The 22,043-nt window shown below is 46.4% G+C and overlaps 1 protein-coding gene and 5 non-coding genes across 7 annotated transcripts; all 6 read right to left on the bottom strand.

The window, feature by feature from the left end:
• Nucleotides 1–12,123: 12,123 nt before the first annotated feature.
• On the bottom strand, nt 12,124–21,226 carry LOC146064308 (eukaryotic initiation factor 4A-II). Of its 2 annotated transcripts, XR_014471786.1 has the most exons (12): nt 21,096–21,226; nt 20,146–20,191; nt 19,938–20,070; nt 19,582–19,721; nt 16,965–17,133; nt 16,239–16,348; nt 15,719–15,862; nt 15,447–15,584; nt 15,127–15,216; nt 14,799–14,878; nt 14,244–14,382; nt 12,697–12,834 (listed from the first exon to the last, which is right to left on the bottom strand). XR_014471786.1 is itself a non-coding variant. In XM_083177635.1 (11 exons), the coding sequence occupies exons 1-11, from the start codon at nt 21,122–21,124 to the stop codon at nt 12,690–12,692; spliced, it is 1,224 nt and encodes a 407-aa protein (XP_083033761.1). In that variant the 5' UTR covers nt 21,125–21,224; the 3' UTR covers nt 12,124–12,689. The 2 variants fall into 2 exon arrangements, 1 of the variants encoding a protein (XP_083033761.1); XM_083177635.1 differs by lacking the exon at nt 14,244–14,382 and having other exon boundaries at nt 12,124–12,834; nt 21,096–21,224.
• Nucleotides 14,457–14,585, bottom strand: LOC146065981 (small nucleolar RNA SNORA63). Its single transcript, XR_014472784.1, has one exon. It is a non-coding gene; the product is annotated as a small nucleolar RNA SNORA63 (small nucleolar RNA).
• Nucleotides 15,278–15,401, bottom strand: LOC146065983 (small nucleolar RNA SNORA63). Its single transcript, XR_014472786.1, has one exon. It is a non-coding gene; the product is annotated as a small nucleolar RNA SNORA63 (small nucleolar RNA).
• LOC146065984 (small nucleolar RNA SNORA63) lies at nt 16,001–16,124 on the bottom strand. The gene has a single exon (XR_014472787.1). It is a non-coding gene; the product is annotated as a small nucleolar RNA SNORA63 (small nucleolar RNA).
• On the bottom strand, nt 19,794–19,862 carry LOC146066011 (small nucleolar RNA SNORD2). Its single transcript, XR_014472814.1, has one exon. It is a non-coding gene; the product is annotated as a small nucleolar RNA SNORD2 (small nucleolar RNA).
• LOC146066014 (small nucleolar RNA SNORD2) lies at nt 20,318–20,387 on the bottom strand. The gene has a single exon (XR_014472817.1). It is a non-coding gene; the product is annotated as a small nucleolar RNA SNORD2 (small nucleolar RNA).
• Nucleotides 21,227–22,043: the final 817 nt, after the last annotated feature.

The raw sequence follows: 22,043 nt of genomic DNA, 5'->3' as shown, positions 1-22,043 counted from the left end.
TGCTTCTCTATGTTACAATTTCTTCTTCTAACTCTGTCCTTTCTCTGCTTATTGGAGCTCTCTCCTTCAACCAGTGTATGAGGGTTTGGCGGGACTACACACCTAATTTTTTCCGATTTCACTCAACTGACGGAAAAACTGTCTGCACCTGGTTGTAGGATAAATGGCAGGGGTGGATTTAGGGATGAGGGCGCCCCTAGGCACAACAATAATGTTTACTAAGTAGGACAGTTTATAGGGGCAGTATCTGCATGTCCTATCCATTTACACTCTATTTAAGATGGAATATAGTACAGTACAGTGGATATTTTGCAGTTATTGGTACATTTTGGGCTGACAGTAATATCACAGGCATCCAAGTGCCGTCCCCAAACATGTGCCGCCCCTAGGCACGTGCCTCACGTGCCTAATGGGAAATTCAGCGCTGATAAATGGCTATGTTAAAGGTATTATCTATTAATGCACAGGGACTCAATATTCCTGAGAGGAGATTGCGGGCCCTAAGGAATTTAAGGGCAGAGAAGGCAGATGTGGTTTTTGTGCAAGAAACACACTTTAAAGAGGGAGCTGCCCATTCTATCAGGAGTGGGGACTTCCCCATAGGCCATTTTTCAAACAATGACGAAGGCAAGACTTTGGGTGTGGCTATTATATTTTCCAAAAACATTAGTCCTACAGATGTATCTGCCATCAACTACTGCCTGGTAGGGCTTAACTTAAAAATAAAAAAATAGCCAATAAAGACTTCACTTTCCTCAATGTATACGCCCTTAATAAAGGACAACATTATTTCTGGACAGAGTGCTTAACCTGGCTTCCCATCACATACACGTTTTTTTTTATTGTTTTTATTCTGAGGGGGGGGGGGGGGGGATTTAAATTGGACCATGGACCCCCACCTGGACTTCTCTAACCCCTCCCCTAGATAATCAGATAAACTCCACTGTAGGGTGCGGAAAATTCTTCATTCTAACCAGCTTATTGATGTTTGGCGGGTTCATCACTCCTCTACACGTGATTAAACTACTCACAGCCACAGAATACTTATACCAGACTTAACTATATTTTTATCCCACATAGATTCTTACATCTGGCTGAAACCTCAGCTGTTGGCAGCATATCCTGGACAGATCAGATGAAATCAAACTTGATACTAGGAAATTCCGTAGCCGCTATTTACTCTGGGAAAATAAACCTGAGAAACTGCTGGCCAAAACACTGCAGGCCCAATGCGCAGCTTCTTTTATAGCTAAAATGAAATCACAATCCGGGGCTTACCAAAACACCACTAAAGATATAGCTTTGGCCTTCCGCCACTTTTACTCGCAGCTTTATAATCTTCGCGAGGGTGAGAGATTGGCTTAATCGAGAGAAAAGGGTATTTTGTACTTACTGTTAAATCCTTTTCTCAGACTCCATAGGTGACACTGGAGAGTTACAGTGGGGAATAGAAGGGCGACCACAGCGAGCTTGGGCACATTAGAATAATTAATAGTGACTAACTCCTCCCCTTCTACTTCCTCTCCTAGGCAGTCTAGGTATGTGCCCGGAGGGAGCTGGAAGAAAGAAAAAACACACTTCCAAGAGGAGGTTAAACATAACATAACAAGTCACACACACACTCACATAGAGTGAAAACATAGTTTGAAAAACAGCATTCATAACAGAATGAAACAAACCCATAATTGCTGAGAAAACTTAGAAATAAAGCTAAGTACAGAGGTCTCATAAACATATGGTAACTGATCAAACCTGAAACAGCAATAAAAGTGAGACAGCGTCGGGTGGGCGTCTAGTGTCACCTATGGAGTCTGAGAAAAGGATTTAACAGTAAGTACAAACTCCCCTTTTCTCTTTCCTCCACTAGGTGACACTGGAGAGTTACAGTGGGGACGTCCCAGAGCTCCCAACACGGATGGGATGACGCTGAGAGCCCCTAAACACAGAACGGCCAAACCGCGAAGCAGTTGCCGCAAAGGTGTCAAATTTGTAAAATCGGACAAAGGTCCTGCGGCCAGACCAAGTAACCGCTCTGCATAAATCTTGAATAGAAACTCCACGGGCAGCCGCCCAGGAGGTACCCACCGACCGCGTAGAATGGGCGGAGATAGAAGACGGTGGCACCCTAGAGGAAGCCACATAAGCCTGATGAATTGTCAGTCTGATCCACCTGGCCAAGGCCTGCTTGGAGGCGGGCCATCCAGGACGCAGGGAGTCATAGAGGACAAAGAGAGCATCTGACTTACGCACAGACTCCGTTCTGGATACGTATATGCGCAAGACCCGGACCACGTCCAGCGCTCTAGTCGCCTCTGACTCCTCCCGAAAGGCCGGCACCACAATAGGTTGGTTAATGTGGAATGCCGAGACCACCTTTGGGAGAAAAACACTCGAAGTGCGCAGCTCCGCTCTATCCTCGTGAAAACGCAAGAAGGGTGGCTTACAAGAGAAAGCACTCAGTTCCGACATCCTTCTGGCCGAGGCCAATGCCAGTAGCAAGACTGTCTTCCAAGTGACATACTTCAGGTCCACGTCCTCCATGGGTTCAAACAGGGAGGACTGGAGGGAGGTCAAGACCAAGTCCCACGGTGCTGTGGGGGGCCTGAATGGAGGTTGCAGCCGCAACACCACTTGGAAGAATGTCTGAACATGAGGAAGAAGCGCTAGTTTTCTCTGTAAAAAATTAGAGAGAGCGGATACCTGCACCTTCAAGGACCCCAGCCGGAGTCCTGAGGAAAGACCCTTCTGTAAAAACAAAAGCAACCGGGCCAGTTTGAAATTTACAGGATAAACCCTCCTGGTCTCGCACCAGGCCACATAGGCCCTCCATATGCGATGGTAGTGCACCGAGGTAACCTGTTTCCTGGCCCCAATCATGGTGGGGATCACTGCCTGTGGAATCCCTGCTTTTCTCAGAATGGACTTCTCAACAGCCATGCCGTCAAATGTAGAGGCTGTAAGTTCGGACAGGTGAACAGACCCTGTGTTAGCAGGTCGTCGAAGAGTGGAAGAGGCCATGGCTCGTCTACTAACAGGTCTGTGAGAACCGTGTACCACGACCGGCGCGGCCAGTCCGGGGCAATGAACAGCACTGTTACCAATTCCCTGCGGATTCTCTGTAGAACCCGATGAATGAGAAGCAATGTCCAAGGGGCGGTGAGAGTGTCCACTGCCACCGCCTGAGGGTCTCTTGTCCGAGCGCAGTACCGAGGCAACTGATGGTTGTGCCTGGAGGCCATCATGTCTATCTGAGGACATTTCCACCGACGAGTCAAGGTCTGGAAGACCTCGGGGTTCAGAGACCACTCTCCGTGATGGACGTCTCGTCGGCTGAGGTAGTCTGCCTCCCAATTTTCCACGCCTGGTATGAAAATGGCAGACACGGCCCCTGCGTGCTCCTGCACACAGAGCAGAATTCTCTTCACCTCTCTCATCGCTGCACGGCTGCGAGTACCTCCCTGCTTGTTTATGTAGGCCACAGTGGTGGCATTGTCGGACTGTACTCTGATGTCCTTGTTCTGGAGAATGACCTCCGCTTGAAGTTCCAGCACATTGATGGATATCTGTGCTTCCTCTGGCATCCACAGGCCCTGGAAGTGGAGGCCCAACGTGGCCGCTCCCCAGCCCGAGGCTGGCGTCTGTGGTGAGGAGCGATCAGTTGTGTATGGGGAACCGCCGTCCCTCCTGTAGGTTGCTGGAGTCGAGCCACCACGCTAGAGATGCTCGAGCCTGATGGGAAAGGGTTATTCGCTGATGAAGAAAAAGATGCGAACCTGACCACTGGTGGAGCAGACACAGATGGAAGGGGCGAGATCGAAAATGCCCGTACTGCACCGCCTCTTTCGTGGCCACCATCTTTCCCAACAGCCTCATGCAAAGTAGGACTGAAACTCTCCGATGCTGCAGCACCAGGCGAACTGACTCCTGTAGAGACAGGACTTTGTCCACTGGGAGGTAAACCCTTCTTTGGACCGTGTCCAAGGTCATCCCCAGGAACAGGATCCTCTGCGAGGGGGTCAGTTGAGACTTCTGGATATTGAGCATCCAGCCATGGGACTCTAGTGTCTGACGTTTCAGCTGGATGTTGTGCAGCAGGACTTCCCTGGACGGAGCCTTCAACAGAAGGTCGTCCAAGTAAGGGACAATGGTAACTCCCTGAGTATTTCCATCATGACTTTGGTAAATACCCTGGGCGCAGATTAGAGGCCGAAGGGAAGGGCCCTGAACTGCAAGTGACAAGTCTGAATGGCAAGCCGCAGATAGGCCTGATGAGGAGGCCAGATGGGGATGTGCAGGTATGCATCTTTTATATCGATGGATACGAGAAACTCCCCAGGCTCCAGGCCTGCAATGACTGACTGCAGAGACTCCATCTTGAAGCGGGTGAACCGCAGAAATGGATTGAGTTGCTTTAAGTTCAAGATGGGCCTTACCGAGCCATCCGGTTTGGGTACCAGAAACTGTCTGGAATAGAATCCCTTCAACCTTTCTGAATCTGGGACGGGGATAACCACCCCCATATCCCGGAGTTTGTGGATGGCTGCCTGTAGCGCCTTGCTTTTCTCTGGAGAAGCTGGCAAACCTGTGGGAACAAAAACGTAGAGGAGGAGGCAACAAGTCTATCTTGTAGCCTACTGCCACCAGGTCCTTCACCCATGCATCCTGGCAGGACATGGACCAAACCTGCTGATAAAACAGCAGACGGCCTCCCACCCTGTGCTCCGGGCAGGGACTGGGAGAGTCATGCAGAGGGCTTGGAGGTAACCTTTGCATCCAAGATGGGTGTGCCGGCTGAACCTCTGCCTCTGAAGCCCCGATCTACCCCGAAATTTGGGGGTAGGGCGGAAGGATCGAAAGGACTGCCCTCCTGTAGCAGGGAAGGACCTGCGTGGAGGAGGGGCTGCTGTGGGCAGAAACTGTGACTTACCCCCAGTAGCCTGTGAGATCATCTGGTCCAGCTCTGGACCGAAGAGTGCCTCACAAGCAAAGGGTAACGCTTCCAGGAGTCGGCGTCCGCGTTCCACTGTCTCAACCACAGGGTGTGGCTAGCTGAAACTGAAGGAGCAGAAACATGAGCCGCCAGCATACAGACGTCTGAAGAGGCCTCAACTAAGTATCCTGCAGCCTTGTGTATGTGCTCCACCAAAAGTAACATTTCACTTGACCCGGGGTCTATGGAGGAGGCAACCTGGGCCGCCCAGACCTCAATGGCCCTGTTGACCCAACAGCCCACTTGAGCCGGCCTTTGTAAAAGACCTTCGGCAGAATAAATATTCTTCAGGGTGCTCTCTAACCGTCTGTCAGAGATATCCTTGAGGGTAGAGGCTCCCGGTATGGGTAGTACTGTCTTTTTAGACAGGCGTGATACCGAAGAGTCAACAGCAGGGGGCGTTTCACATGACTTCCTGGCATCCTTAGGAAAGGGCAAGGAAGTGAAAAACCTTTGCAACACCTGAAACTTTTTGTCAGGGTGCAACCAGGCTTTTTGAAGGTGATCATCCAGCTCCTCTGAGGCTGGAAAAAACGCAGACTGTTGCTGCTTTTTAGCAAAAACTGAAGGGCGCGCAGCAGGCCGCTCCTCCTCTGTGACATTGAGGGTTAAACGGACTGCTTGTATCAAATCCTCTAATCCCTAAGAGGGGACATCAGTGTCTTGCAGCACTAGAGCCTCAGGCTCATTAAATTCACCCTCCTCTAGATCTGGCATATCATCATCTGTATAATCTAACAGAGGGACCTGAGGAAAAATCCTATTAGCAGGAGCCAGTCTAGGGGGAGGGGGTGCTGGGGTGACTGCATGTAATGCTCTAGACCAGTGGTCGCCAACCCGTCGCTCGCGAGCTACCGGTAGCTCGCGGCAGCGATCCGGGTGGCTCGACCACTCTGCCCCTGCCAGCCGCCCGCCACTCCATTATCCAGCCAGCCAGCCGCCCGCCCATCCCTTCTCCCTGTCTGCTCTGAGGGGAGGAGAGCGCATCCCGCGTCTCTCCTACCCCTCACTGTGGATTCCTTTGACTGTGCCGTCTGCGGATCAGAACTCGCGGGCCAGCAGCCAATCAGGAGCTGGCCCGCAAGTTTTGATTGACGGACTCCCAGTCACAAGGAAGTGAGGGGAAGGAGAGTCGCTCGGTGCTCTCCTCTCCTCAGAGAGGAATCGGCGGCGGCGACGACAACGATGACACGATGACACCGGACACAGACAGCAGCGGCACAGGGGGACAGCAGCACTGGTGAGTCTGCTGGTGCTGGGAAACTGGCACTGTGGGGGCATACATGTTCCTGGCACTGTGGGGGCATACATGTTCCTGGCACTGTGGGGGCATACTTGTTCCTGGCACTGTGGGGGCATTCTTGTTCCTGGCACTGTGGGGGCATACTTGTTCCTGGCACTGTGGGGGCATACTTGTTCCTGGCACTGTGGGGGCATACTTGTTCATGGCACTGTGGGGGCATACATGTTCCTGGCACTGTGGGGGCATACATGTTCCTGGCACTGTGGGGGCATACATGTTCCTGGCACTGTGGGGGCATACTTGTTCCTGGCACTGTGGGGGCATACATGTTCCTGGCACTGTGGGGGCATACATGTTCCTGGCACTGTGGGGGCATACATGTTCCTGGCACTGTGGGGGCATACATGTTCCTGGCACTGTGGGGGCATACATGTTCCTGGCACTGTGGGGGCATACTTGTTCCTGGCACTGTGGGGGCATACATGTTCCTGGCACTGTGGGGGCATACTTGTTCATGGCACTGTGGGGGCATACATGTTCCTGGCACTGTGGGGGCATACTTGTTCCTGGCACTGTGGGGGCATACTTGTTCCTGGCACTGTGGGGGCATACATGTTCCTGGCACTGTGGGGGCATACATGTTCCTGGCACTGTGGGGTATATGTGTATACCCTTTTCCTGTCTCCAGTGTTGGGAGGTATGTTTGTGACACATTGGACATTGCAGTGTGTGGCATATTGTGTCTGGGGCATTGTGGTATGCGGCATAATGTGTCAGGGCCATTACAGTGTGTGGCATAATGTGTAAAGGGCATTTTTTGATTATTATGCAGATTTCTTGTTTTTAAAAATTTTTAGTAGCTCTTCAGGCGGTTTATTTTGTCTCGAGTAGCTCCCGCCCAAAAAAAGGTTGGAGACCACTGCTCTAGACAGACCCTCAACAGCAGAGGTAAACTCTGCCTGTTGATCCTTGGCTGCATTTCTGTCTTGCCTGGCTGCAGATAACTCAGATGCCAGCTGAGAGATCACTGTGGACAATTGAGAAGCCCATACAGGAGTCTCCTGCCCCACTGCTGTGGGAGGGGGCACTGGAGCTGCAGCACATTGGGGACACAAAATGGCACCCTCAGCGTGTGGGGTGAACTTGGTGCCACACTTTTTGCAAGCTATTTTTTTTAGGAGCCCCACCAGCCATCATACACTCATCAATCATCCAAGAGGGGAGAGGGAGGGAGAGAGAGAGATTGATTAAACACCGGACAGGAGGTATATAAGGCAGAGTCTGCCACAAACCCTGGCCCAGATGGCTTCTCTATAGCATACTATAAAAGGTTTAAAGAGATTTTATCCCCAATGATGCTTAGAGCCTTTAACCAGGTTTCGGATACAAACCCCTTTTCCTCGCAGTCTCTGCTGGCCCACATTTCGGTTATCCGGCCCATCTCCCTGTTAAACGTGGACCTGAAGCTTTTTGCTAAACTGTTGGCAAATCATCTGAAGGTTTTTCTGCCGGGTAGGTTTTGTCCCTGAGGTTTAGACTTAATCCACTATGCCTCGAAGTGCAAAGTTCCCTCTAGTCTACTCTCCACTGACGCTGAGAAAGCGTTCGATAGGATGGACTGGGACTTTTTGTTGGGCATACTAAAGCACCTGGGTTTGGGTCCAGTGGGCTTACAGAGAATTCAGGCGTTGTATTCTAGACCTTAAGCCCACATCCGCATAAACGGTGAGCTATCGGACCCTTTCAAGATGGGAAACAGCACACGCCAGGGCTGTCCCTTGTCGCCATTCGTCTTTGTCCTTTGCACGGAGGCCCTGGCGAGAGCTATCCGACAAAATACAGATATAACAGGACTATTTGTGGGAGATTAGGAATATAAACTGGCCCTATTTGCGGACGACTTTCTAGCAATTGTGTCTAATCCATTGACTTCTCACCAAACTACACCACGACCTCACCGGTTGGGGAGGGAAACATTTTTTGTGGATAGGTAGAGTGGGAGTCATTAAAATGAATATCCTACCCAGAGTACTTTATCTTCTACAAACTCTACCTATTGCTATCCCTCTGTCCTGGTTTGTAACCCTTCTGTAAAAAAATCAGGGACTTTATATGGGCTGGGCGTAAACCTAGATTTAAGCATGACATACACTTTAGAAAAAAAAAAACACCAGGGTGGGCTCCAACTTCCCCATTTTCTCACCGACTTTCATGCAGTCCACCTCATGAGGATTCTGGAGTGGACTCGTGAGACTGATCGGAAACAGTGGGCAGATATTGAATTAGCCTCACTTCCCTCTATGCCAGGCATTTCTAACCACAATCCTCAACAGTGCAGGTTTTAGTGATATCCAGGCTTCAGCATAGATGGTTTAATCAGAATCCACCAGATACTAATTAAGTCACCTGTGCTCAAGCCTGGATATCTACAAAACCTGCACTGCTGGTGTGCCTTGATGACTGTGGTTCGGAATGCCTGCTCTATGCACTCAGACTCCCCATTTCTCAGCCATTGGCGGGGCTCACTTTTAGGAGTTGGCGTCACCTTCGTTTACAACCTTTTCTCTCACCTCCTCCTTCCCCACTCACTCCTCTCTTCAACAATCCATCATTCCCACCGGGACGTAAGTCCTCACTATTCCGCCCTTGGCGTGATAGAGGGATTAGGAGGACAGACATGCTACTAGACCCCTCGGGAGTAATACCCTTTCCGACGATACAAGCCAAATGGAACCTGGCAAACAAAGAAGTATGGAGATGTCTACAAATTAAACACTACCTGATGAAACTATTCTCTCCTATAGCCAAAAGGGAAACAACACTGTTAGAGAAAATGTACCTTTCCCAAACATACCCTATCCAATTTCTACAAACTGATAATAGAGCAAAGATTCTCTTCACAGCCTAAATTTGTGGTGGATTGGGAATCGGATCTTAAAGGCCTAGTAGGGGAAGATGATTGGGAAGAGATCTTCAGGAATACCTTTTCTTCCTCTGTCAGTTTTGACATTGACAACACATTACAAAGTACACTATGGCAGTGGGAGCCAACCCTAGCCCTCAAAAGCTACCAACAGTTCACATTTTCCAGACAACCTAGCTGCTGCACAGCTGCAGTCATTAATCACAGACACATTTTAAAAGAAACACAGATGGAGCTAATTAGCTCACTTGTGATTCTGTCAGGAGACCTGCAAAACATGCAGTTGGTAGCTCTCGAGGACTAGGGTTGGCTACCCCCAGCACTATGGTATCAATGCCCTAGTGCAGTGGTAGCCAACCCTAGCCCTCAAGAGCTACCAACAGTTCACATTTTCCAGACAACTTAGCTGAACTCATTAATCACTGACACATTTTAAAAGATACAGATGGAACTAATTAGCTCGCTTGTGATTCTGTGAGACCTGCAAAACGTGCACTGTTGGTAGCCCTCGAGGACTAGGGTTGGCTACCCCAGCCCTAGCGTGTTAGCTAAGATTTACCCGGGAGTCTCCACATCTGGTGGGAATGTCCTCTTCTTCAGACATACTGGCGCAAGATTGTAGAGGTGACTAATACCATTCTCAATGAGGACCTGCCCTTCTCTCCCAGCTTCTGGCTCTTAAATCTGGTACACAGGTCCAGCTCAAAAAAAACATTGCTCAGACACGTCCTTAGTGCCTCTAAGGCAATTATCCTTGTTCATTGAAATCTAGAGTCCCCCAGCTTGAAGGAGTGGTCTGCCAGACTTGACCATTATATGTCAATGGATGACCTTTCATTCCCTGGAGGGAAAAAAAAAATCAATCTTTTACAGCCACCTGGTACCAGTGGTTGGCCTATAAAAGAAATCGGACCAGTATAAATACACTTTAAGAGTCACTTCCACTTGTATGGTCCTGACCCTCCTGTATGGTTAGCAAGCTCTGATCATAGGAAGAGCGTTCCTCTATACCCTTTTTTACACTTGGCCTTTCTTCATCACTACTTTGAAGAATCACAAAAAAAACAAGAACTCCCCAAAACAGTGAGGCTCACAGCCAATGCAGGAAACCCTTGAGTCTTGCTGTTTTAGCGGTCGCATACACAGTTAACCCCTCCCTCAAAAACCTGGCAAAGGGAAAACCATGTGTGCAGGGTTGGGTAGCCAATACCAGGATCCCGCCTAAAAAAAATGGCGGGATTAGAATTGCTTATCTAATGCCAGGCAGCGTCTGAGCAAGAGCTCAGATGCTGCCCAGGAGTTCCCATTCCCCAGCCTGCATTCAGACCTGTGCAGCGTGACCTGACCGTCACACTGCACAGGCCACACCACCCATGTCCGCTCTGCTGCTGCTACCACCCGCTCCCAGCTGCCCAACCATGTAAATGAATGTGCGGGGCAAGGCTCATTTTTTTGCCCAAGCTACCTGCCTATACTTTTTAGAGATGTCAATCCTGCGATTAAGCATTTTTCAATCCCGGTATTAAAAAAAATGCCCCAGGATTAGCATCCCTAGTGCAGGGGGTCCATTGAATACTGACCCTACAAGCTGTGACAGCAAGCAGGCACAGCTCAAAAAGCATTGTATACACCGTTTGGCGGAAGAGATGGAGCTTCCATTAATCCCAGGTACACACTGGCAGAAAAATTGTTGATCAGTTAATAGGCCCGCAATTTCACTTCATGCACAAACTTAACTAGCAGGTGCTAGTGACCTGCAGGACAGCATATTCCCATTGCTCAGGGGCCTACACACAAAATCGCTCTGCTTACTTTCTAAATTAGTGTAGAAAAGATTGGGGGGGGGGGGGGGGGTTTACAAGTGATACAGTCACCTAAAGGATTCATAGGCAAGTGTAGTCACAAGTAGCCAAAAATAAAGGCCCATACATACAAGATTCCAATTTAGCTGGTCTAGGAGCAAATTGTGAACTGTCACATTCTACCCTAAACTATTGCAAACCTGGAAAATAAATTGTTAAAAAAAAGTGTGCGCTTTTGGGAACAAATTGTTGGGAGTGAAAATCTGGAAATTTTGGGGGAGTGTACTCTACATTACACTTACACTGCCCTCCACTGGCCATCCTACCTCTGACAGTAAAGGCCTTTCAGCATAGTTTAAACAGAAGGAATAGAAGTCATGAGAATGACTAGTGACCCTTAAAGTGTGTACAAACTAATAGCATCTAATAAGATGTATGCCATAATCATTAGATATATAATTTGTGATAGATAGGCTTAACTATATGAAATAGGCTTAACTATATGAAATAGGCTTAACTATATGAAATAGGCTTAACTATATGAAATAGAACAGGTTATCTATATGAAATAGAACAGGTTATTAATTATGTCGTCATCTGAACATGCAATCAAATTTTGACTATCAGACTTTATGGTCAAGTCACTAAACAATTGTTCCATCGGGTGGCTGGGAGCTACTGCTCATTGATCATGTAGCCAGCTTTAGGGGCTGGATTGTACCCACTTTCCAACTAAGACTTTGCATAATAATTCAGATAACTAAATTTATATTTAAGACCAGACACCTAGGAGATCAATCTATTAAAATAATCTAGTAATATGAGAGCAAGTGGTAATTTGCACCCTTATATTACCAGATTAGACAATGGACACTTTTCTCATGGTGGAAAACCAAAACCCACCACAGTACTTACGTTAGTTGGGCGCCCACTAAGCCATTTGCTTAGTTTTCCACATCCGATCGCAGGGCTCGCCACACTATATAAAATCAACTCCATGCCAACATTGATAGTGGGGTATGAGCGTACTAACTATAGTGGGCACCCAACATATAAGTACCCCCAACAAATTGCATTTTACCTACAAAAAAATTGCCAAGGTTGCGTATATAAATTTCTAGATGACTGGTTATAATCAGAAGTCTTATAAAAAGTCACTCGTTACTCAGATTATATACTATTTATTAAACACTTATTCATGTGCAATGTGGCAACTTAACAATTAAGCTGAAGACAGATTGTTGGGGTTTTAGGGTCTATCACAAATGCACCTACTTTATTGAATATACATTAAAACAGAAACATATAGGACTTATTTAGCAAACTCTAAATATGTACTGTACAATAAATGTGTATATGCTAATTTAACATAATTGGCTGATTTTATACAGCACTTATATCTTTTAGTCCATAAGTAAATTATTAAGTGATAAAGCACATCAAACACAAACACTTCCCTAGAACTAGGAAACAAATGTCTAACACAAAAATGTAAAGACCCCATCGCTTTACAACCCACCCCAACAGTCTAAGCTCTGGAAAGAGGATAAAGCCCACAGCTTTCCTTCCAGATATGCGACTTACTGTCGCTTTGCTTAACAAAATCTGTATTTCTGATCCGTTATGATCATTGAGATTCAATATATTTCCAAAGAAAAGCACAATGCGCGTCGTGATTCGCCTATTCAGCAACAGCGAGTACGGCAGTCAAACTAAATCTCATCCCAGGAATCAAATCAGATCAGCCACATTCATGGGCATCTCCTCTACTGTAGTATTGTAGAAAGTCTCAATATCACGAAGAATTCTTTTATCCTCCTCTGTAACGAAGTTTATGGCAACACCTTTCCTACCGAAGCGTCCTCCACGTCCAATCCTGAGAAGTGAGATCAATTAAAAAGTCAGCATTATTTATAGCACAGTCTCAGCGTTCTTTACTCTACATTCCAGACTCACACATGCACTTTGCTTTTGTCAACCACATTACAGGTACACATTTGCAAGAGATCTGGTCCGGTCATATGCTGTGTACATCATTGTAAAGAAGTACATTTTAGCTTTAGGATGCAGTTGATAAATAGATTGACGACATAGTTAAGGTGTCCACTTATAACACCAAGTACATGGGGCAATCCCACCTGCTGCAGATTTCATTTGTATAACATTTGTATAAGTATATGCGTGCCAATGAAGATTGATGTGGGGGTCATAGTGAACAAGTCAGTCTACATGCAGATGACAGTTGGGGGGGGTCAATGACTAGTGGAAAGGCTTATCGGCTGTCATGTCACTGAATGATAGTTTAACTATATTGTTCTGAGTGCATGCTCAATATTGCTGACCTGCAGCAGATATGAACCAACATTATATCATAATTTGATGGAGCTTTACAAAATATATCTGCTGCATCCTACAGCTAGCATTGCACAGGGTGTAATGACCCCAAGTTTGTGCTAATGCAGGGCTAGGTCTCAAACCTGGACTGTAATAGTTCGGGAAACTACAGCAAGGTAATTGCTGGGCATAAACTATACAATTCTGTCCAATCATGGCAGTCTGCCCAACTAGAGTATATTTGTGGTAATCAGTTGGACCTGCCATCTGATGTAATGCGTTATGGCTGCTGCAGCTGACTGAAGTTTCCTGTTACTTACAAAAAGGAAAGGGAACCCCCCCCCCCAAATGAAGTCTCACATTTACCGGCCATGCCACTGATAAGTAGGTGTGTCAGTGGTGCCCCCTTCCACTGCCATTTGCGTCAGCCCTGCTTGGGCAACCGAATGGTTGTGAACAGCTGAAGCCAGCAGCAGCCCCAGGTGAGCCGGGGCTGCTGCAGAATAGAAGCTGGCAGCCCATTCAGGGGGTGAGTACTTCTGGGGCCGAACAAGCCTGTCCTGGTAGGTTTGTCCTGGCCCAGGAAATACCACTCAAGGGGTTTAACATTGCTTTATTGTTAAATTCAGGTTCCTATGCAAGACCATTATTGTTTAGTTACTAGTACAACTTACCCCATTATAATGCAAAGTTAATGACACACAATTCATTATATTTGACAACACTAGCTAAGCCCACCCAAGACTACACTGTAGGTTTAGCTATAATGCATTTTAGGTCCTCCTCTGGACTCCAAGATTCTGTCAACTCATGGCATAACCGTCCTAAAGAGCCATTTGACAGGTTTCAGTTCATAACAGCAAAGGCCAATGCATTAATACCAAGTTCATGACAATACAATACTGTTGTTATTACACAACAGAACCCCATAATCAATATTGAGATGTTTACCTTTATAAGAATTAGTCCTCGTTCCACTGGCCGCCATCAGATCATGACCAGAAGTGTGTACTCTCTGCTCAAGAGAATGACACACCACTTCCACAAGTCACTCAGCAGTGTCCGGGAGCAACTGTACTCTGCTCCTTAACTATTTAAACATAAAAGCTTCATAAAAAAGATTGCCCGAGAATTCAATGACATGCCATTTCAATGGCCGTAAAGATGTTTGAGACCAAGCGTCCCTGTCTGCTGAAGGTGTCAAAACGGACAGGGATAGTAGGAAACATTTTGTTATTTGCAGGGGGAACGACAGAACAGCACTTAGCAGCTATACTGTAACTTATCGTGCAAAAAACATGTTTACGCAGAGAATTTTGCAGTCATCCCTGACTGGGAGGTACTTAATGCTTTGGCACGAGAACCTTGCTGTATTTACTTCACAGCCATTATGTATTTACTATGCAGAAGTGTCTAGAACTAGTAGTGCCCGTATGCCTGCCACCAGACAGAAGCATCCCTATTATAGTCAATTGCGAAGTGCAGCCATTACAGCATTATACAGACCTGTGAATGTAGTTTTCACGATTGGTTGGAAGGTCATAATTAATAACCAGGGATACTTGCTGTACATCTATGCCACGTGCCTAAAGGACAAGGGAACAACTTATGAGTTAAGTGTTATGCCAGACAATGCAACAGGCAAGACCTAGAACACAACTTCTTACAATATGGACTGTCAGCCACAGTATAGTGGTGGACTACAACTGTGTAGTTCACTGTGGAATGTGGCTCTTGATTTTCCAAAGAACTTGACTACTGCTCGGTAGAAGAGACCTTCACAGAAAACAAAGATCTTTGGGAGAGGGATGAGGGGATTGTGCATAATACTTACCAGCAAGTCAGTAGTTATTAATACACGACTGGACCCAGACCTAAACTCTCTCATTATGACATCTCGTTCCTTCTGGTCCATGTCACCATGCTGTAAGAAAGGAGAGCCTGTGTTAGAAAGCAAGCTTTTCACCCAATGGATGAAACTACATCTGTATGAGACCAAGCGTCCCTGCCGGTCACAGTGGTCAGTCAGGGATAGTAGGAGACAAGTTCTTTTTAGCAGGGGGAACGACAACACAGCACCACACTGCCATATTGTAACTTATCCTGCTTTTTTCATATTTATAAGATTTAACAAATATAAAATAAAATAGTTACCAAAGCAGACACTGTAAAGTCTCTTGCATGCATTTTTTCTGTCAACCAGTCAACTTTTCTTCTAGTATTAAGAAAAATTACAGCCTGGGTAATTGTCAAAGTCTCATACAGGTCACAGAGCGTGTCCAGCTTCCATTCCTGGAGGAAAAAGAAAACAAAAAAATGAGTAAAGTAATTTATACAGTTTAGTTTTTGTAGTTGATATCTGAAGACAAATGTGCATCAGAATGGTCAAGAGTAAACCAAAATGCAATCCAATGCAGACATCTTACCTCACGTTCCACATTTATGTAGAATTGTTTAATCCCCTCCAAAGTCAATTCCTCCTTTTTTACAAGAATACGGATTGGATCCCTCATGAACTTTTTGGTCACTTCCAACACATCAGTTGGCATAGTGGCAGACAGCAGGACAACCTAATGAAGTGTTACATTAGGTATGTCAAGCAATTAGGCTGCAGAGTAAACTACTATCTACACAACAGTCAATCATTTGACAAAACAATCAGAACTAGATCCATGCCTAGTCACTCATTGTTCATTTTAAAATTAAATCTGTATGAGACCAAGCGTCCCTGCCAGTCACAGTGGTCAGTCAGGGATAGTAGGAGACAAGTTCTTTTTAGCAGGGGGAACGACAACAAAGCACCACACTGCCATATTGTAACTTATCCTGCTTAAAAATAATTTACCAATAAAAAAAGGCCTTAAACTTGCATGCCTTTCCAAGTGTCAACTTCTTATAGCATTTAATATTTCCAAAGACAATGTGGTCATTTGTTATTAACTATACCTGAATGTTTGTGCTCAGCTTTTGAAAGATCTCATAAATTTGATCCTTAAAGCCACGGCTCAACATTTCATCCGCTTCATCCAAAACGAACATTTTGATCCATTTAGGAGCTAAAAATAAATAAATGAGCAAAGCATAAGCCACTTACAACCAGTAATTAAAGGCCCTCATACACTGCAGCAACTTCTCCCCATGATCAGTCACATGCAGTGATTACTTCAGCTGCCTGAGACCTAACTGGGCAGCAGGATCACATGCGATATATCGAATGCAATCTCAGCTAAACTAGCCCAGAAGCAATCCAAGAGATGGTCTGCTACAATGTGTACAGGACTGTGCATTACATCAGCCTTGCGGTCAGTCACCTGCAATTTGGGCCTTCATGGTGATTGATTGTGGCAAATCCAGGAAAGAGTCCACATTGGCTTGAAACTTAAGGGCAATTTACCTGCAATGTAAAGGGGCATACATGGGAGCGATTGTCACCCCATTTCAAAGTGATCTGACTAGCCTGTTTAAAAATGGAGCATTATGCTGTGTGTACAGCCCTAGCGGTGTGGATGCATAAGTCACCAATGCCCTCAGGGACCTGCTAGAATGTGGGGCTTTGCCCTTGCAGAGGGCATGTTGCAGGTGTGCTTAAGCCCATTGGTCAGCCGCGCATATGGGGCTTTAGGCTTATTGTAGTTACCAATTGAGAAACAGGTCAAAAATAAAACCACTTACACAGGTAACGACGATTCAACATATCGAACACGCGGCCAGGAGTCCCAACCACAATGTGTGGTGCTTCAGCCTGCAGCTTCTGCATTTCATTACGCACATTTGTTCCGCCAATGCAAGCATGGCAAGTTGCACCCATATAGTCGCCCAGGGCCAAAATTACCTTTTGAATCTATGAAGCAATTAAAAAAAAAAACTGGTCAGAATATAAGATTACACTTTACAATTAAACTCACCTCATGCAAACTAAACCATATGCATTAGTTTAAAAAAATTGGCCTGCAAATAGGGCGTTGTAGAGTGAACTGCCTGTCTACCTCCAACTGCAGGAAGTGGAAGGATTTCCATGGGATTCAGTACGAAATCCCGACGGGGGGGGGGGGGGGGGGGAGAGGATCGCCTAACCCCCCCCCCTTGCGGGCCCGCTGCGCTCGCCACGCAGCGGGTCCGGTCTCTCGCTGTGCTCGGCACACTAATTTCTTCTCCCACACACGGGAGAAAGTGTCGGGATTCTGAACGCCGGGATCCCGAAAGCCAGGATTTTAAGTGCATCCCTTTCCATGTGTTTAGGATGTACAAAAAGCACCTCTGAATTTAATTCGAGCCCCGTCAAACAGCACTACCCAGAAATTGCTGCAAGCCCATTTTAAAATTGTTAAATCAGCTTTGTGTAAAAGGCAAATATTAAGGGGGTATTTAGCAAAGCACTAACCAATCAACAAAATGTTAAAAATGGCATTTAGGAGCAAATTTACTTTGGAAAGTTAGTGTAACACGGTTTTAGGGAAATTATGCAAAGTATGGGGTGATACAATAGTGAATAGGTATTGGTGGGTCTATTTTGCAAAATATCTAAACTGATAGATTTGGGATTAATTAAATTGCTTTCTTCAGGGATAAACATAAAACACTGGGCACAAAACAAAAAGCTCCATTTGGGCACCTGAACAGGGCCCTTTTCTTTAGTCAGCACAGGATCCTGCAAGTTGCATCTGAAAGGGCAGCCGTGTGTCAGAATCCCTCTCCCCCTAGCCAGCTTCAAACATCAGCTAAAGAGTTAGGAGCGAACTGGAAAAAGATGTTTCTCACTACATGAGGGGGGGGCGGAAGGGATATGTTGTGCAAAATGCTATTACATCAGGAGAATGTGTTAGTGTTCTAAGAGGACATCCCTGCATTGTGCTCCAAGTGAGTCTATGCATGCATACATATGCACAGCTGCCACTTCCAAGGAAGGTTCCATCGGAACCCTCTGCCAGCTGAAGAGGATGTGTAGCCTATTCTCTGGAATTCACATGATGGAAGTTAAATCTACACATCCCTCAACTTATGGGGGATGTGACTGCCAGCAGGTACAGACATCCATGCAGATACGCATACTGGGAGAAGCAGTTAACCACCAAAAGCTTTCCAGGGATTATGCTGCAAATATACAATAAATTAGCCCATTGAAGTCTTAAGGGGCATACACAGGACAATTTCAGCAGAATTTCTATGAGATGTGACTAGATCACTTAAAAATGGAGCACTGCAGCAATCACAATGTGCAGTCGCCATTACCCACAAGGAAAGCCAGTGCTTGTGGTGGGCTGAAATGCATTAAAAAAAAAGTCAACCATTTGAGTACTCAAACAGGATTTTTCATGTTGTGCCCTCAGTTTCATAAGAATCAACTGCATATCACCCAGCAATGACCTGACAATTTAAGGTGCAGATCCACTGGGGCAACTTGTGGTGGGGGGTAATCCACAATTTCCTTTAAACTGACCAGGTGCAAAATGACTATATATGGTGTATCAGATGTAATCCAAGCCTAAAGAAAGGCTTGGTCATATTATGCCGCAGGTGTGATCTTCAGGCTCTGATGCCATGTGCACAGTATCACACATTGGACCGGATGTTAAACACGTGCAATTTCGTCTTTTCCAGCAGATTGCTAGAATCTGATAAAGTGACCAAATCGCTGTGGAATCTCCCTAGTGTATGGGCACCGGTAAAGTGGAAACTGGCCACAATATAACAAATACCATACTTAAACCTCATTGACTTGGCTATTCATTTCTGTGCTTGCAAAATCTTTAATGCAGTTACTGGATAAATGGGTGTAGTGTGGCAGTCCCATGAATACAAGTGCAGTACAGATTCTCACCTATAAAAACTAAGTTAATGCTTTCTCGATTTCAAGAGCAGGTTATTAAAAAATTCGGAACAAAACCAACCAATTTGACAGTTAACATCAAGGGACAGTGACCATTTGCCAAGAAACAGACTTCAGGCACATGCTTTAAGTGCAAGCTAAAGTGTCCTTCATTTAATGCCTTAACATTTAGTGCAACGCAAAAACAATTCCTACAGAAGGGGACATGCACGGCACCATTAGTTGCACAGATCAGTTATCACTTTGTGCACTGCAGTTTTCATGATACACAACTGCATACAAGTTACCACTCTACAGACCTTTAATTGAGTTAATGCATTGAATTTGACTACCAAAAAGCTCATAATAGAAGTGTTGGGCAGTATGATCGGCCAATTTGGACTTCCGTTCTGCTAATTTGTGTTTACAGTTGTGGAAACTGAAACATGTGCAGCACACAGATTTAAACTACCCTGTCAATACCTGTTGAGCCAGTTCTCTTGTGGGAGCCAATACTAAAGCTTGGGTCTCCTTGAGATCAATCTCCAGTTGCTGCAGGATGGAAATAGCAAATGTGGCTGTCTTGCCAGTACCTGACTGAGCTTGAGCAATCACATCATACCCTAAAAAGAGTAGGGTACACATTTAATGTTCCCACAATATACTTGGGTATGATAACTAAAGACAATGTACACAAGTGATCAGTAAAAAAAGTTCTCTCCATTTCAGGTCAGTCCCGAAAGATGGTAACCATCATTTCACTTGTTCAGTCTTAATATACACAGGAGTGTTTAGGATGTCTAGTGCAGTTTATACAGAAAGAAATCAACTATACCAACCTTTAATGCAGGGGATGATTGCACGCTGTTGAATAGCTGAGGGTTTTTCAAAACCATACGCATATATGCCTCTCAGAAGAGATTCTTTTAGATTCATATCATCAAAATTGTCAACAATTTCATTCCAGTTGCTCTGCAGGAAGAAGACACTTTTGTATTCTTCATAATCAAGACAGTGGGAATTAAGCTTGATCTATTATGTACTAACCTCAATGACACCATCGGGGTCCATTCCTTCTGGGCCTCCATGGTCTCTATAGTAATAAAACAACCAGTTACACGGAGGTTGGTAACAGGAAGTAATCCAGAAATTACGTGCTCTCGAATCAATTATAATTAACCTGCAGTTAAGGTTAACGTATCTTATAACAGATGTAGACAAGTGATCAGAAAATAAGAGTTCTCTCCATTTCAGGTCAGTCCCGAAAGATGGTAACCATCATTTCACATGTCCATCTGCAATGCTGCCCGTCTGCCCTACAGATGGGGCCACAATACCGGGTTACCAAAAACGGAGATGTTGGCAAGGAGCAGAACGTGCAGCGGGTTCCTAGTTCAGTAATGTGGCTGCGTGGGGCGGGGGAGACTATGGCAGCACGCAGCCAGATCACGGCTTCCCAATTCAGGAACCCGCGCAGTTCAGGTTTTCCAGGTGTAACACGCGAGAGCCGGCCCATGTGGGGGGGCTGAACAGCCGCAGGGCTAAAAGCCCCCAATGTAGCAGTCTGTGGCGGCAATTGTACGCCAATAGAGGACCCTCGGCACTACGTACCAGCAGCGGAGAAAGTCCCCGGCCGCAAACGCGTCAACCCCATGCCGCCATCTTGCCCCCACGCTGCAGACGTGAGCGCTCCATCCGCAGGGCCTACAAAACCGAGCCTAGGGCGTCAACTCAGACATCGCCATGATAGATATGTATATGCAGACACCGCTAGGCTGTAGGGACCGATCCCCCGAGTAGCTGGTTAAGGCAACCGCTACCCTCGCTGCGGACTAGGGTGCAGCGCCAGACGCACTGTGCGTCACTATCTAGCCCTCTTACTACACGGCCTACCTGCCTATGCTACTACCGCACAGACGGCTTTCCGGCCGTGGTCAACACGCTCAGTGCAGTGCGCTAGCCGATGTAAAGACGGGAGCGGCTGGGGCCGCAGTTACCTGGAATAATCTGCAGAGCCACCTGACATGATCCGGACAGCTATTCCAAGCAGAACTGAAAAGGGCTTGTGCTGCCAGCGCCCGCCTTTTATAAGGCCGGGACTATATATGTGAACGGCGGAAGAATACAGAGAGCGTGTATAAAATCCTTTCGTCGTTTTTTTTCTGTAACTCCCCTGGGCTAAGCCTCTTTATGCCTGATCATTGTTAGTATTATACACTATTACCGACAAGATTTGCGCTGTGTATGGCGTGCTTTTGAGTGAATTGGCACTATTTCCACCGTTTGTTTCGAACTTGCGGAAAGATATTGCGCAACGGTGAGTAGGTTATAGGTCTGTGTTTTACACGGGGTTTCCTCCCAACCCGTTCAGCACAGAGGGAGATCTCTCCGCCTTCCCTGCGGCCGGGTGCTGTGTGCTGTCTAACGGAGTGACTTCCAGTGACGTCATGTCACACGCGCTGCTGCTGCACTCACTGGCACTGCACAAGTTATTATTTGCGTCTCCAGTCTACACACACCGCCTGTGCTCTCACTCAGCCGCATATTTATTTAGTAAATATTTGCGCCATATAGCGCTCAGATATTAAGTATATGATAGAGGAACACAGCAGATAACTCCGGTATTTGACTCACTCCCCACATTTCACGGCAGCTGCAGCCAGTGTGCCCCATAGGTACGAGTGCTGCACAGCTGTCAGATATACCATCGCCCTCTGGAGTTTATGCCAACAGGCAGTACCATCTGAAGAGCTGGATTTCATTCGATGGCAGCCTCAAATGCTTGCTCAGTGGCCCGCAACAAGTGCAGTACTGCTGCTGGATCAGTGGCATATTTATAATGTTTGCAAATTGCGTGCACCAGAGTCCCAGGGGGTGCACACTGCACCCATTTCTTAATACCCTTTGGAGTCCCGCGATGAATGCGCAATAGAGTCAGAGCGCTC

This window comes from Crinia signifera, chromosome 3, assembly GCF_055691185.1.
Source record: "Crinia signifera chromosome 3, ASM5569118v1, whole genome shotgun sequence".
Lineage (NCBI taxonomy): Eukaryota > Metazoa > Chordata > Amphibia > Anura > Myobatrachidae > Crinia > Crinia signifera.
This window is presented reverse-complemented; position numbering and strand designations above follow the sequence as displayed.